The following is a 15,842-nucleotide window of genomic DNA, read 5'->3' on the forward strand; positions in this document are numbered from 1 at the left end:
ATATTTGGTATCCCCATAATCGTGCCAACCCATAGAATAAAGGTAACATGTTATTTACGCTGAATAGTAAACGGCATAAATTTATGACATGAAAATGAATGCTGGAATAGCTGCTTATTTTCAATTCTCTCCTAAAATAAAGTTAACAAAAGTTAATCTATATATTATATGCATCCTAAAACGGTGCAATCGCAAGAAACAACTAGTCCCGCGAAAAACAAGCCCTTATACGGCTATGTCGACGGAATAAAAAAAAAAAAAAGTTACAACTGTTGGAATGCGGCTGTGAGAAAACAAAAAAAGAATCCTTGGTCATTAATGCGCAAAATGGCCTGGTCATTAAGGGGTTAATACTATTCAGTAACAGCAAGTGAAGAACACAACTCCATATTTATTAGGCAGATTCGGCAGTTTTCAAAAACATATCACGTGGCCCTAATGTGCTACTGGACTCAAACACAGGCCTCACAAATAAAGGAGCACTTGTGGCCTAGGATGTTTTCCAGGCACCAGTTCATGCTTGAAAAAGGCCTTGGTGCCAAAACATTAAACACACCCCAAAAAACACCTTATTTTAGAAACTACACCCCTTAAAGAGACTGTCACCACATTATAAGTGCCCTGTCTCCTACATAAGGAGATCGGCGCTGTAATGTAGGTGACAGTAATGCTTTTTATTTTAAAAAAAAACGATCTTTTTTCACAACGTTAGGAGCGATTTTGGTTTATGCTAATGAGCTTTCTTAATGCCCAAGTGGGCGTATTTTTACTTTCGACCAAGTGGGCGTTGTACAGAGGAGTGCATGACACTGACCAATCAGCATCATGCACTCCTCTCCATTCATTTACACTGCACTAGCGATATAATTATATCACTATGTGCAGCTACATACACAAACCCTAACAATACTACAGTGTCCTGATAATGAATACACATGAAATCCAGCCTGGACGTCATGTGTACTCAGAATCCTGACACTTCTGACTTTTTTTGTGAGATTCCGGCAAGTGAAACCAAATCTCGCGAGATTACGGAGCTAAACGAGACTTGGTTTCACTTGCCGGAATCTCACAGAAAAGATCCAGAAGTGTCAGGATTCTGAGTACACATGACGTCCAGGCTGGATGGTAATGTGTATTCATTATCAGGACACTGTAGTAATGTAGTGTTTGTGTATGTAGCTGCACATAGTGATATAACTATATCGCTAGTGCAGTGTAAATGAATGGAGAGGAGTGCATGATGCCGATTGGTCAGCGTCATGCACTCCTCTGTACAACGCCCACTTGGTCGAAAGTAAAAGTACGCCCACTTGGGCATTAAGAAAGCTCATTAGCATAAACCAAAATCGCTCCTAACGTTTTGAAAAAAAGATCGTTTTTTTAAATAAAAAGCATTACTGTCACCTACATGATAGCGCCCATCTCCTTATGTAGGAGATAGGGCACTTATAATGTGGTGACAGAGTCTCTTTAAGGAAAGTATCTAGGGGTGTAGTGAGAATTCTGACCACACAGGTTTTTCATAGAATTTATTAGAATTGGGCCATGAAAATGTACAAATTTGGTAAGATTTGGTCGATATATTCAGTGTTTATTTGTGACAAATAGCAAAATGTAAAGAAAATTTGGAACAAATAGCATTTTTCTGAATTTAAATGCATCTGCTTTTAAGACAGAGGGTTATACCACCCAAAATAGTTACAAGTTAAAGAGGTTCTGTCACCAGATTATAAGTGGCCTATCTTCTACATAATGTGATCGGCGCTATAATGTAGATAACAGCAGTGCATTTTAATTAGAAAAACGATCTATTTTCACGAAGGTATGAGCGATTTTAGCTTTATGCTAATGACTTTAATGGGCAACTGGGCGTGTTTTTACTTTTGACCAAGTGGGCGTTGTACAGAGAAGTGTATGACGCTGACCAATCAGTGAGGACTTAATTTTCATGGGACGAGCTGTCGTTTATTAGTATTTTGGGGTACATGTGATTTTTTTGATCAGTTTTTACTACATTTTTTGGGAGGGGAGGAGACCAAAAAACAAATTCTTATATAATTTTTACGACGTTCACCGTGCAATATAAAAGAGGTTTACTTCATTCTCCAGTTTGATACGAGTACGGCAATACCACATTTATGTCGTTTTTAAAGGTTATACTACTTTTACACGATAAAAACTTTTCTAAATAAAATAATGTTTTAGCGTCACCATATTCTTTGGCAGTATCCAATAGGCTTCCGTACATGGCTAAACAGGAGGCCATTGACAGGCTTCCTGGTTGCTATAGCAACCATAGCACCCCGCGATTGTTCATAGGTGGACGATGGGGTACAGAGGGATAACTGATCGGCGCCATTGCAGTGGGATGTCGGCTGTATATTACAGCCGGCATCCGCTGCGGATGGCGCATGCACAGCTCCTGTGCCCGCTCCATCCTCAGGGCTAAACTGTAAACCCATTTGTGTTAAGGACCGTACAGTAACGCCCATATGCAGGAAGTGGGGTTAAACCCTACTCCGGTATCATTTAATCTTAATAGCTGAATCTTGTGATAAAAACTGGAGCTGAACAGCACTGTGGCAATGTCCTAATCTATTAATACTTGTATTTCATAATCCCAAACTATGCATAGGCTTAACAGCGAGAACTGGGTCTAGGGCACCCAGCAATTGTGAAAAAGTCTCCCATACATTTACACTAGCAGGGCTCAGACCGACAGTATTTGTACATCTTAGGCGGGATTCACACGACCGGGTCGTTCCCGAGCCCGAGTGTCGGCCGGTAAAATCGGCCATTTTGCCCGGCCGGTTTGCATAAAGTTATGCATCCGTGCCGGGCCGGGCAGATCCGGACAGTGACATCAGCGGCAGCTCCTGAAGGGGAATCCCCATGTGTTCGGGGATTCCGCTTCAGGAGTTTCCCCTGATGTCACTGCCCAGATATGGACAGAGACATCAAGCGCTCTGTCCAGGAGCGGAATCCCCGAAAACACAGGGATTCCGCTCCTTCAAGGAGCTAAAGTGCGGCTAGCACATAGCAGAGCGGGGAGATACCTCCCTGCTCTGCTATAGTGGCGTCGCTACAGTACTAGCAGCCGCAGCAGCTGCTGCTGCTACTACTACTAGCGGCGCCATCGAAGGTGTCGCCGAGCCAGGGTGCTTTTAACAAGCAGGGGAAGGGAGCCAGCGCAGCGCTCCCTCCACCTGCTGTACACCCCGGCCCTGCAACACAGTGTACAGCAATGCCATTCGTCAGAATGGCATCAACTCCTCCTCCTCACATGCACTCTGCGCTGTGAGGAGGAGGAGATAGAGCGCAAGCGCCGGGAAACCCGGCCATCACTCGGAACACATTCCGGTGATGGCCGTGTAATACCCGGCCCCATAGACTTGTATGGGAGCCGGGCGGCCGCGTGCCCGGGCAAAGATAGAGCATGTCCTATTTTTTTGACGGCCGGATTTTCCGGCCGTCAAAAAAATCGGTCGTGTGAATAGCCCCATTAGGGGTCTATCATTCCTAATGCAGCCGGGTGCCGGCCGATTTATGAACGGCCGGCACCCGGACGGGAAACCCTGCCGTGTGAATGAGGCCTTAGGGCACATTAACACGGCTTGTTTTCAGGTGTATTTTGGAGCGTAAAACGCTTTCTATTACTCTCCAAAATACAGTTGAAATATGCCTGCAAAAAGTTTGCCACTGATTTCAATGGGAAATACACTGCTTTTCATATTAGGCATATTTTTACGCTGCCAAATTTAAAAAAAACCATCACGGAAAAATACACTTAATAAAAAAAAAAAAGTAGTGACAGGTACAAGCTGTTTTTACATTGACACTACAAAAAAAACCGCTTTGAAAACACACCTCAAAATTAGCTTGAAAAATTAGCTCCAAAGACGCCTGGATTCCTAGGCTGTTTTCTATTGAAATCAGCCTTGTATTTTTCTGCCTCAAACATATGCCATGTGAACATAGCCTTAGACGGAAAAACGGAAACCTTGAAAATGACTCTCAAACATTTACAGAACAATGATTTTTCTTTCTACCAAATAGCCTCAATATAATATAATTTATAACATTTTTTTTTTTATCATTTTTTTTTTGGAGGGGGGGGGGGGGGTTAAAATCTGTCTATCAATGTCATTTGTAAAGTATGGTATTTTTGGGGTCATCTTGGTGAGTGGAACTTTAGGGTCAGTTCACAGTTTTTTGGTGCCGATTTTGAATCAGCGACAAAAAAACCCATCTAAAGTCGCCCCCCACTGGTTTCAATGCGAGGCAGGGGAGTTTTTTTTCCCGGGCAGCTTTTGGCCGCTTGCGGGGGGAAAAGAAGCGGCATGTCCTTTCATGCCACGGCTTCCGCCTCTGACCTCCCATTGAATCAATGGGAGGCAGAAAACCTGCGGTGCTAGTTTGGAAACATTTTTTGAAGCTGAAAAATACGTGCAAGCAGTTCAAAATCCGCACCAAAATTCCACAAGTAATTCTGAGGCAGATTTTTTTTCTGCCTGCAAACAGGACCTAAAGGATTTATAAATAGTTACATTGTAAAAAAAAAAGAAAGTTGCAATTAGGAAAGTGTATGGAAAATAGATAAAACAAGCCACAAAAGGTCTGGAGGGATTTCATGCAGCCACCACATCTTTATGGACAAAAAAAAAAATATATATATATATATATATATATATATATATATATATATAAGTTGGTACAGCAACATTATATTTGCCACTGAGAGTTTTCCTAATTGTTTTTTCTATTATCGGTGGCTTGTAAAGCCTCAAAAATGTTGGACATTCCAATATACTTGCATTACATTTTATAGGGGTTTTATACGCCTCCTGCCCACCAGGGTTTTGTTTAGTAATGTCTCCGTATCTGTGTATAAACTATCAAAAAGCAAAGACATCGTGACAACATCCCCTACCATGTAGACACTGAAGATAGCTTCCAAATGCACTTACATCGCTGTACAATTAGCTACATAAATCATAGACAGTGATGGAAGGTGGGAGATCATCAACATGATGCCAAATTGTCATGCAGCCAACTGGAAGAGAATGCCCATAGGACACTGGTTGCAGTTTGAATTGGCTCTTTCTATATCTGCCATAGAGATGTACGGAGAAGCTCAGCCATCACTCCACACAACTCCTGAACCTCCTCACTGCTCTATCAATTGGTTGGAGACCCAATGTTTGGATTCCCGCCAATCTAAAGCTATGTTCACACGGAGTATTTTGGGGGAGGAATATCTGCCTCAAAATTCAGTTTGGAACTTTGAGGCAGATATTCCTCTCCCTGCACGCCGACTTTCGCGGCGATTATCGCGCCGTTTTTCGCCCGCGGCCATTGAGCGCCGCGGGCATAAAACAGCGAGAAATACGCTTTCTCCTGCCTCCCATTGAAGTCAATGGGAGGTCAGAGGCGGAAGCACCCGAAGATAGGGCATGTCGCTTCTTTTTCCCGCGAGGCAGTTTTACTGCTCGCGGGAAAAAGACGCCGACGCCTCCCATTGAAATCAATGGGAGGCGCTCTCGGGCCATTTTTGCGACGCGGTTTCTGCGTCAAAAAACTCAGCAAAATACCCCGTGTGAACATAGCCTAAGGGTCTGTTCACATCAGCGTTGCCCTTCCATTGAGGGGTTCCATCAGGTTAAACGTTGTTAACGGTATCCGTTGTGACAGGGTTGTGTCGTTTTGATGGAATGAATAGCGTAGTAGACTAGGGTATTGATTCCGCAGAACGACGGAACTCTTGCACAACAGAGACAAACGGAAACCATTGGCACCGGACACGTCACCACTGAAATCAATGGTGACGGAAACCTATGGATGTCTGACAGGGCTCCGTTCCGATGCAAAGCTCAGACAGAACTTCGGAACGGAGCCCTGACGCAGATGTGAACAGAGCCTAAGTCAGCCCTCAGTAAAATGCAAGCATTGTGACGGGTTTACTTTTCCATCTAGGGGGCAGGGTACAGAATTTATGAACAAACATCTATTGTGCAGTTCACTTCCTCAAAAATACCTCGTGTTTGTCATCACAAAAAAATTCATAAATTCTGCAGAAGATGAGGATTTCGTCAACAGTTGACGCTACACTGAAATGAATGAGAACGGTTGACAGCTCTGTCCCCGAACATGACACAAGTGTGAACAGGCATCAATACACTAGAAATAATTGACAATGTCAGCTGTAAGTGGAAAAAAGAAGGAACATGGTGAAGGGGTGGCAGAAACAGTGACGTGCTGCACAACTTCACCCTACTAGTGACATAGCAGCCGTGCAGCATGTACAGGAGGGGGGAACTGGAGAACAACTGAAGTAATAGCCTCCACCAGTGCAGGCGGGCTTCTTCTCCAGTCACCACACAAGCAGCTGTACATGTGAGAATAAGCTGTAACAATAAACATTATCCAATAAAAACAACTGACACCAAGGGCCGCGGTTCGCACGACCATCTAATAACAAGGGGTAACCTTGAGTCGACATAGAGGCCCCACTTACCATGGCGAACCCGGAGAGCAGCGCCGAAGTGCGGCTGGAAGCTTTGAGCTTGGCCCGGCTCAGGTAGAGCTTCCTCCAGGACAGCGCCTGCATCGAGTGCTCGTCCAGACTCATGAGCTCCACGTAGCTCCGGCTAATCCACTCAGGGTAGGACAACTCCTCCTCCTCCTTCACCTCCTGCTGCTGCGGTGGCTGCGGGCGGGATTTCTGTGGCACTGGACTGCGCTCTGGTAACATTTGCCCACTGCCTAGTACAGCTCGCACACCCGCCTCATGGTACGCACCGGGAAACGTGAGGGCCTCCTAGGGAGAGAGATACTGCGAGCGCCGCAGGCCTGTGCCAGAATGGGCGTTACCCAACCTTTCCCTCAGACTGACTCGCTCCAAGTTGTCGCCTTACTTCTGCCAACCAGGTTCGCTGTTGTTACTTCCGCCAACCAGCAACAGCATGTATAGTCAGGAACATCGTGCCCACTAACCTACAGCAGTCAAAAGTTCTATCGGTCCTCTCACGCCCTCTGCTGGCAGGAGGATAGGTGGCTGGTTGTAGTGCGAAGTGTGACGAAATATTTTGTTCTTGCTCTTCATTTCTGTCACAGCAGGACGTTACTGGGCCTTGTAAGGATCAACAGTTAAAATTTTTACAAAAAGTGCGAAAAAAAGAGGCAAAAATAGATAACAGCAGACACCAGGTGTTTAAACCCTAGATCACCAGGGACTTTAAGGCCCCTCTCACGTGCAGGTTTTTTTTTTTCCCACGTCCATCTAATCTAATGCAAGACCGTGGCCAAAAAACGCTCAGAAACTAGTCCTGCTGGTTTTTTTTTGCCTCCGTGTGAACAGGGCCTTAAAATCAATGGAGTTTTTTGACAAGTTTTTTTGACGCGGAAACCGCGCCGCAAAACTCCTCAAAAACCGCCCGAAAATGCCTCCCATTGATTTCAATGGGAGTTGGCCGATTTTTTTTTACCGCGAGTGAAAAAAACGCGTAGTGGTAAAAAGAAGCGTCATGACCCATCTTGAGGCGGTTTCCGCCTCCAAAACCCTATTTCAATCAGTCAGAGGAAAAAAACACCTAGACGAGTGTTTTGACGAGTTTTTGTCAAACCACTGTGCAAAAACCTACTGGAGCAGTTTTTGCAGGAGGAATTTTCCTCCTGCAAAAAAGCTCTGTGTGAACACAGCCTAATGAAAGATCAGAGGTGGAAACAGCGGCAAAAAAACGCATGCCACCTTTTTTTCTCGTGAGAGCCCAAAAGCGCTTGGGGAAAAAAACGTTCTGCCCCCCGATGAAATCAATGGGGGGGGGGGGGGATTTCGGCCATTTTTTTGGGCACTGATTCAGATGCATTTCCACATCCAAATTAGCATGAAAAAGCTCAGTGTGAACTGACCCTAACACCATAAACCCTCAGGGACTTTGCCATAAACCCACAGGGACTTTACCATTGACCCCCTAGACCACCAGGAATGGTAGCATTGAAGGGTTATTCCCATTTTATAAAGTGATGGCATATCCCTGGCCTGCAGCTGTCACTGCATGCTGGGGGTTGTAGTTTCACAACAGCTGGAGTGCCGCTGGGTGCTGACACCTGACACCTGTCCTAGAGATATGCCAACACTTTATAAGATGGGAATATCCCTTTAACCGCTTAATGCGGTTTGTGCCGCGAACAGTGGAAAAACCACGCCATTTTGCTGCAATTTTCACTAAATCATGTCAGAATGGTGCAGTTCACAGCAGAAAAAAAAACACATTTTGGCCGCAACAGTAGTGAAGCGGGGAAAACCTCTCTGTGCAATGTATGGGTGTCCCCTACAAGGGAAGGGGAGATACGTACAGACTTGCGCACTGCTGCATCGCTTACATGCAGTTGCGCACAGTTCAGTGGGCGACTAAGAGACAGAGGGACTTTTTCAACAAACATTCTTTTGTAAAGCCTTTCCTATTATTCAAGAATAAGGGTATGTTCACACGCAAACTCAAAAACATCTGAAAATACAGAGCTGTTTTCAATGAAAAACAGCTCCTGATTTTCAGAAGTTTTTTAAGCCACTCGCGTTTTTTGCGGCGTTTTTTACGGCTGTTTTTGGAGCTGTTTCTATAGAGTCAATGAAAAACGGCTCCAAAAACGGCCCAAGAAGTGTCCTGCACTTCTTTTTCACGGCCGCTTTTTTACGCGGCCGTTTTTCAAAGCGGCCGCGTAAAAAAACGGCCCGTCGGAAGAGAACGCCGTTTTTCCCATTGAAAGCAATGGGCAGATGTTTGGAGGCGTTTTGCTTCTGATTTTTCGGCCGTTTTTCGGACGTTTACGGCCTGTGTGAACATACCCTAATAGGTCTAAATAAAAAAAAGATAAATTCCAGACAGCTATTCACTACCCTAGATGCCTGGAAATTACTTCATTAACCACTTCACTACCCTACACCACCTGGTATATTTCCATTAACGCTTTAACTGCCATTGACTTCCAGGGATGTTACCCTTAACTTGTGCACTGAATGGCAATATGATGAGGGTTCTGTTTGGGATTATAATTTGGGCTCTGTATGGTATTTGGATACTGTATCTTAAGTATGGGTGTATAATTCAGGCCATATAATGGTAGGTACCAGTCCTACACAGGCTCTCTGCAGACCATATAAGTGAATACAGTGCAGTGAAATCAAGTGACTCACAGGTGACGCCTTCTCACATTGGAGTCGTTTACTTTCCCTTTCCTTCTTCATCTGGCCCAGACCGCCACGACGACTTCTTTCAGCCACAAATCGTCTCTGCAAAATTTGCAATGCAAAGATCTTTGGCTCCTCGTTTTTCCAGCACCTCCCCACCTTCTACAAAAACTCACCATTTATAGTGCCTAAAATTAAAATAATGCCCCCTCTTGGTGCCACACGTAATGACCCCCTGTAGGCCCCACAATAAAATAGTGGTTCTCTTAGTGCCCCATTCAGTAATAGTGCCCCCAAACAGTAATAGTGCCCCTTAATACTCCCTACAAAGGAATGCCTCTATATCTGCACCCACACAGTAGCAATGTCTCCCTCTTTGCCCACATACAGTAGCTAGGTCCTCTTTAGTGTTCCCATAAAGTAGTTAGGACCTTCTTTGTGTCCTCATATAGTAGTTGGGCCCCCTTTGTGTCCCTATATAGTAGTTAGGCCCCCTTTGTGTCACCCCCTTAGTAGTTAGGCCCCCTTTGTGCTGCCAATATTTGTTAGCCCCCCCCCCCCCAGTTTAAATCCCATTTGCGCCCGGTTTTAAAAACACAAAACAAAAAAACTCACCCGACCCTGTTCTCCTGCTGAGTGTATAGGTCCGGGACGCCAACATCCCCTGCATCCTCTAGTAGGCCACAATCCACAAAGTATAACAATAGCAGTAAAGTGGATGAGTTTTTAACAAATCTCATCCACACACTGGAAAAATTACATATAAAATGCGTGCATAGATTGACCTGTGGTGCGGATTATAAATATATGCTGCAAATTTGCTACGCATTCAAATTTTACAACAGCCATCTCACGTCCGTGTGCTGTCTGTTTAAATAACAGCCAGCACACTGACCCATACTAGTCAATGGGGCTTATCACACATCTTTGTTTTTTCACGAAGCATGTGTCCGTTGTGGGAAACTCACCGCATGTCCTGTCCTGGTCAGTTTTTTCGGATCAAGCGTTCCCATTAAAGTCTATGTGTGCATGAAAAACACGGACAGCACATGGACGACATCCGTGCGCTGTCAATTTTTCACGCATCAGTTGCTAACGAAATGCAGAGGGAAAAAAAAAGTAAAAACAGGAAGTGCTTGCAGAGGAAAAACACAAACGAGAGAAACGGATGACACACGGAAACTACACTGACAGTCATATGCATGAAAAACGGGCCGTTTTTTGTGGACGCAAATCGGACACGCTCGTGTGAATAAGGCCTTATAGAGAGGAAAACGTGATTGGGAGAGGAAAGCTAAATTGTAGAGGTATCCGTTGAAAAGACTAAGGCTAGATTCACACGAGCGTGGGGAAACTCGGACGTGATAAACGTGAAGTTTTTCAGGTCCGATGTGCCCTGTGCGGGTTCCATTTTCACGGATCCCCATAGACTTGAGTCTATGGAGGGATCCGTGAAAACTGAATAAATAGGACATGTTCTATTTTTCAATGGACCCTTCACACGGTCCGTTGTAACAACGACCCCATTGAATTACATAGGTCTGTGTGACGACCGTTGTTTCAACGGCCGTCACAAGGACGTATTCAACGCCCGTGTGAATCAGGCCTAAGGCAGGGTTCAGCCTTTTTGTTGTGTGCTATAACGGATCACGACATGTCTTGTGATCGATCCCATGTATTTCTCCTTGCATACAAAGCACATAAGTTTGCATCAGTTTTATATCCTTCCTCCTGCGTTTTCGGCTTCTGTAAAAAGAAAACGGACCTATCAAGATCTGTTACAATCTATTTTTTTATTTCGCTTAATGGTAATTTGTTAGCAGTTTTAAGGCTTCAAAATTGCTGACAGCGCTATATAATAATAATAATAATAATAATAATAATAATCTTTATTTATATAGCGCCAACATATTCCGCAACACTTTATAATTCAGAGGGAACATGTACAGACAATATCAGACGTTACATAGCGACAAAACTTATTACCAGTTCAATTAAGAGGAGTGAGGACACTGCACGCAAGAGATTACAATCTATGAGGAAATAAGGGAGACATAAAATGTAAAACGTGCTTGTTAACCCCTTCCCGCTATTGGGCGTGACTGTATGTCCGAAAACCAAGTTCCCGCAGACGGGCGTACAGTTACGCCCTGCAGATAAAGCAAGCACAGGAGCTGTGCGCGCTTTATCTTCAGCAGCTGTCCGCTGTTATACACAGCTGACATGCCGCTGCAATGGCTGTTACCGCCGATCACAGCCATTTAACCCCTTCAATGCGGCTGTCAATGACGTCCGACCGCATTGAAGTGGTTGACAGAGGGAGGGAGCTCCCTCTGTAACCCCCGGGCCCCCCCGCGATGGATCGCGGGTGGCGATTGTTGCTATGGCAACCAGGAAGCCGTTACTAGGCTTCCTGGTTGCCAAGGTACGGAAGCCTATTATGTCCTGCCCGAGGCAGGACCTAATACGCTAACTGTCAAATGAAGAATGACAGTTACGATACACTGCACTACATAAGTAGTGCAGTGCATCGTACCGGGGATCAGAAGACCAGATCTTCAAGTCCCCAGGTCAGTGTAAAAGAAAAAGTGAAAAATGTAAAAAAAAAATGTGAAAGAAAAATAAATAAATAAAAATTAATAAATAATAAAAACAACACTTGCCCTGTTTCCCTGATTAAGGCCTCATGCACACGACCGTATTTTTTCCCACCCGTAAATACTGGCGTAAATACGGGTCCGGTGTCACATGTATTCGACCCGTTTTGCACCAGTATTTACGAACCTGTGCCCGTAAATATGGGTCCGGTGTCACCCGTATTCCACCCATATTTACGGGCACGTTTTTGGCGGCAAAATAGCACTGCACTAATCGGCAGCCCCTTCTCTCTATCAGTGCAGGATAGAGAGAAGGGACAGCCCTTTCTGTAATAAAAGTTAAAGAAATTCATACTTACCCGGCCGTTGTCTTGGTGACGCGTCCCTCTCTTCACATCCAGCCCGACATCCCTGGATGACGCGGCAGTCCATGTGACCGCTGCAGCCTGTGATTGACCTGTGATTGGCTGCAGCGGTCACATGGCCTGAAACGTCATCCAGGACGTCGGGCCGGATGTCGAGAGGGACGCGTCACCAAGGCAACGAGCGGGAGACCGGACTGGAGGAAGCAGGAAGTTCTCGGTAAGTATGAACGTCTTTTATTTTTATTTTTTACAGGTTTATACTGATCGGTAGTCACTGTCCAGGGTGCTGAAAGAGTTACCGCCGATCAGTTAACTCTTTCAGCTCCCTGGACAGTGACTATTTACTGACGTCGCTTAGCAACGCTGCCGTAATGACGGGTGTACACATGTAGCCACCCGTCATTACGAGAGCTCCATAGACTTCTATGGACTGTCCGTGCCGTTATTACGGCCTGAAATAGGACATGTTCTATCTTTTTCAACGGAACGGGCACCTTCCCGTGAGAAAACGGGAAGGCACCCGTCGCCAATAGCAGACTATGAGCCCGTTATTACGGGTCGTAATTACGACCCGTAATAACGGGAGTTTTTACGGTCGTGTGCATGAGGCCTAACTCCTTTATTATTAGAAAAAAATGAAAACATGAAAAAAAACTATACATAATAGGTATCGCCGCGTTCGGAACGGCCTGATCTATAAAAATATCACATTATTTTCACCGCACGGTGAACACCGTAAATTTTTTTTAATAAAAAACAATGACAGCATTTTATTTTTTGATCATCTTGTCTAAAAATTTTTTTAATAAAAAGTGATCAAAAAGTTGCAAGTAACGCAAAATTGCACCAATAGAAACTACAGTTCGTCACGCATAAAACAAGCCATCCCGCAGCGATATCAACGAAAAAATAAAAAAGTTATGGCTGTCAGAAAATGGTGACACTAAAACATGATTTTTTTAGAAAAGAGTATTTTTAGGGCAAAGCCCCACGTGGCGGAATTGCTCTTGAATTCCGCTGCGGACACTCCGCAGCGTTAATCCGCAGCGGACCCGTTTCTCCATTGCCTTCCACTTCTTTTTAGTAGGCTTCGTTTAGACAAGGCTAAAAATTCCGCTGCGGAGCATAGGCTGCGGTGCGGAATTTGGTGTCCGCAGCATGGATGTTGCGGACCAGTGGCGGACTGGTTGCGGACTCATTGCGGAAGTTCTCCATTGACTTCAATGGAGATTCTAAATTCCGCAATGAAGTCCGCAGCTGTCATGCACATGTTATGTGTGCTGCGGATGCGTCTTGCTTTTTTGACATGACATTTCTTCATTCTGGCTGGACCTATGTATTTCTAGGTCTACAGCCAGACTGAGGAAGTCAATGGGGCTCCCGTAATTACGGGAGCGTTGCTAGGAGACGTCAGTAAATAGTCACTGTCCAGGGTGCTGAAAGAGTTAAGCGATCGGCAGTGACTGTTTCTGCACCCTGGACAGTGACTACCGATCCCAATATACAGCAACCTGTAAAAAAAATAGAAGTTCATACTTACCGAGAACTCCCTGCTTCTGTCTCGAGTCCGGCTTCCCAGGATGACATTTCAGTCTAAGTGACGGCTGCAGCCAATCACAGGCTGCAGCGGTCACATGGACTGCCGCGTCATCCAGGGAGGTCGGGCTGGATGCCGAAAGAGGGACGCGTCACCAAGACAACGGCCGGTAAGTATGAAATTCGTTTACTTTCACTAGGGAAAGTGCTGTCCCTTCTCTCTATCCTGCACTGATAGAGAGAAGGGAAGCACTTTTACCGCAGTACGCAGCAGCTAGTCCGCATCAATTTACTGCACATTTTGGGCAGATCCGCCGCAGAATCTGCAACGCAGATTCTGTGCGGCATTGATGCGGAGGAAAACCGCCACGTGGGGCCATGCCCTTATTGTAGGAACGTAGTGAAACGTAAAAAAACAATATAAATTTGGTGTCGCTGTAATCGTATCGCCCCGCAGAATAAAGTTAACATGTTGTTTATACTGCACGGTGAACACTGTAAAAAAAGAAAAAAGAAATGTGCTGGAATGGCTGTTTTTTGGTTTCCTCATCTCCCAAAAAATGGAATAAATAGTGAGAAAAAAATCGCATGTACCCCAAAATAGAACCAATAAAAATTACAGCTCGTTCCACAAAAAACGCGCCCTCACACAGCTCCGTCAATGGAAAAATAACACGTTATGACTCTCAAAACGCACTGATGCAAAATGATTCTAAATGACGGCCCAGACTAATTTTTAGGTCCAGTAGAATTTCACTAAATATCCCACATTGTCATCTGCTGGACCCCAGAGGTGGACCCTGTAGATGCAGCGGAGATGAGGAAACTTTAGGGCCTTGTGTGGCTTATAGGGCTAGTGAAGAAGTCAAAGATTAGGCAATACTGGTGCGCAGATATATTATATAATACCCAATAAACCCGGCCTGTGCATAAAGGATTGGTTCACAGCGTACCACACCAATCCACGGATTATTCATTCACCCCATTATTACATCATCCTATTATGACCTGTTGCACTCCGCCCAGCTTACATAAGCCCTGATGTACTCCGCCCAGTTTACATATACCCTGATGTACTCCGCTCAGCTTACATATACCCTGATGTACTCCGCCCAGCTCACATATGCCCCCACATTATAAGCTGAAATACCACTAAGGCTATGTTCACACAGAGTATTTTGCCGAGTTTTTTGACGCGGAAACCGCGTCGCAAAACTCGGCAAAAACGGCCCGAAAACGCCTCCCATTGATTTCAATGGGAGGCGTCGGCGTCTTTTTCCCGCAAGCAGTAAAACTGCCTCGCGGGAAAAAGAAGCGACATGCCCTATCTTCGGGCGCTTCCGCCTCTGACCTCCCATTGACTTCAATGGGAGGCAGAGAAAGCGTATTTCGCGCTGTTTTATGCCCGCGGCGCTCAATGGCCGCGGCCAGAAACGGTGCGAAAATCGCAGCGAAAATCGCAGCGAAAATCGGCGTGCAGGGAGAGGAATATCTGCCTCAAACTTCCAAACGGAATTTTGAGGCAGATATTCCTCCTGCAAAATACCCCGTGTGAACATAGCCTTATACACCAAGCAAAATCTGCGCTTCAAAACCCAAATGGTGGTCCAACTGAGCCTGGCAGTGTGCCCAAACGGCAATTTATGACCACATATGGGGTATTCTGGAGAACCCGCTTAACAATTTATGGGATGCGTGTCTACGGTGGTACAAGCTGGGCACAACACATTGGGCACTGAAATGGCATATTTGTGGGAAACAGCAATTTGCAATCTGCAACATCTATTGTTTACTCATTTTTGCAAAACACTTGTGCGGTCAAAATGCTCACTACACCCCTAGATCAATTCTTTGAGGGATCTAGTTTCCAAAATGGGGTAACTTTTCGGGGGGTACCACTGTACTGGTACTATAGCTCAATGCAACATGGTGTCAAAAAATGAATCTTATAAAATCTCCACTCCAAATACTAAAAGGCGCTCCTTCCCTTTAGAGCCTTGCTGTGTGTCCAAATAGCAGTTTATGACCACGTGTGGGGTATTTCCCTACTCTAAAGATGTTGCTTTACAAATGTTATGGTGCTTTTTCTCCTTTATTTGTTGAGAAAATGAAAATTTTTTAACTAATGCTGCGTCTTATTGGAAAATAATGTAA

At 45.0% G+C, this 15,842-nt stretch overlaps 1 protein-coding gene across 1 annotated transcript in view; it reads right to left on the reverse strand.

Annotated features, from left to right (window-relative positions):
• LOC142658722 (calcium release-activated calcium channel protein 1-like) overlaps window positions 1-6,916 on the reverse strand; it is a 28,404-nt gene extending 21,488 nt beyond the window's left edge. Inside the window, exon 1 of the mRNA XM_075834339.1 lies at window positions 6,518-6,916. Coding sequence (XP_075690454.1) covers window positions 6,518-6,754 — 237 coding nt within the window. The 5' untranslated portion in view covers window positions 6,755-6,916. The remainder of the gene's footprint in view (window positions 1-6,517) is intronic.
• Between the last annotated feature and the right edge of the window lie 8,926 nt (window positions 6,917-15,842).

This window comes from Rhinoderma darwinii, chromosome 1 (assembly GCF_050947455.1).
Source record: "Rhinoderma darwinii isolate aRhiDar2 chromosome 1, aRhiDar2.hap1, whole genome shotgun sequence".
NCBI lineage: Eukaryota > Metazoa > Chordata > Amphibia > Anura > Rhinodermatidae > Rhinoderma > Rhinoderma darwinii.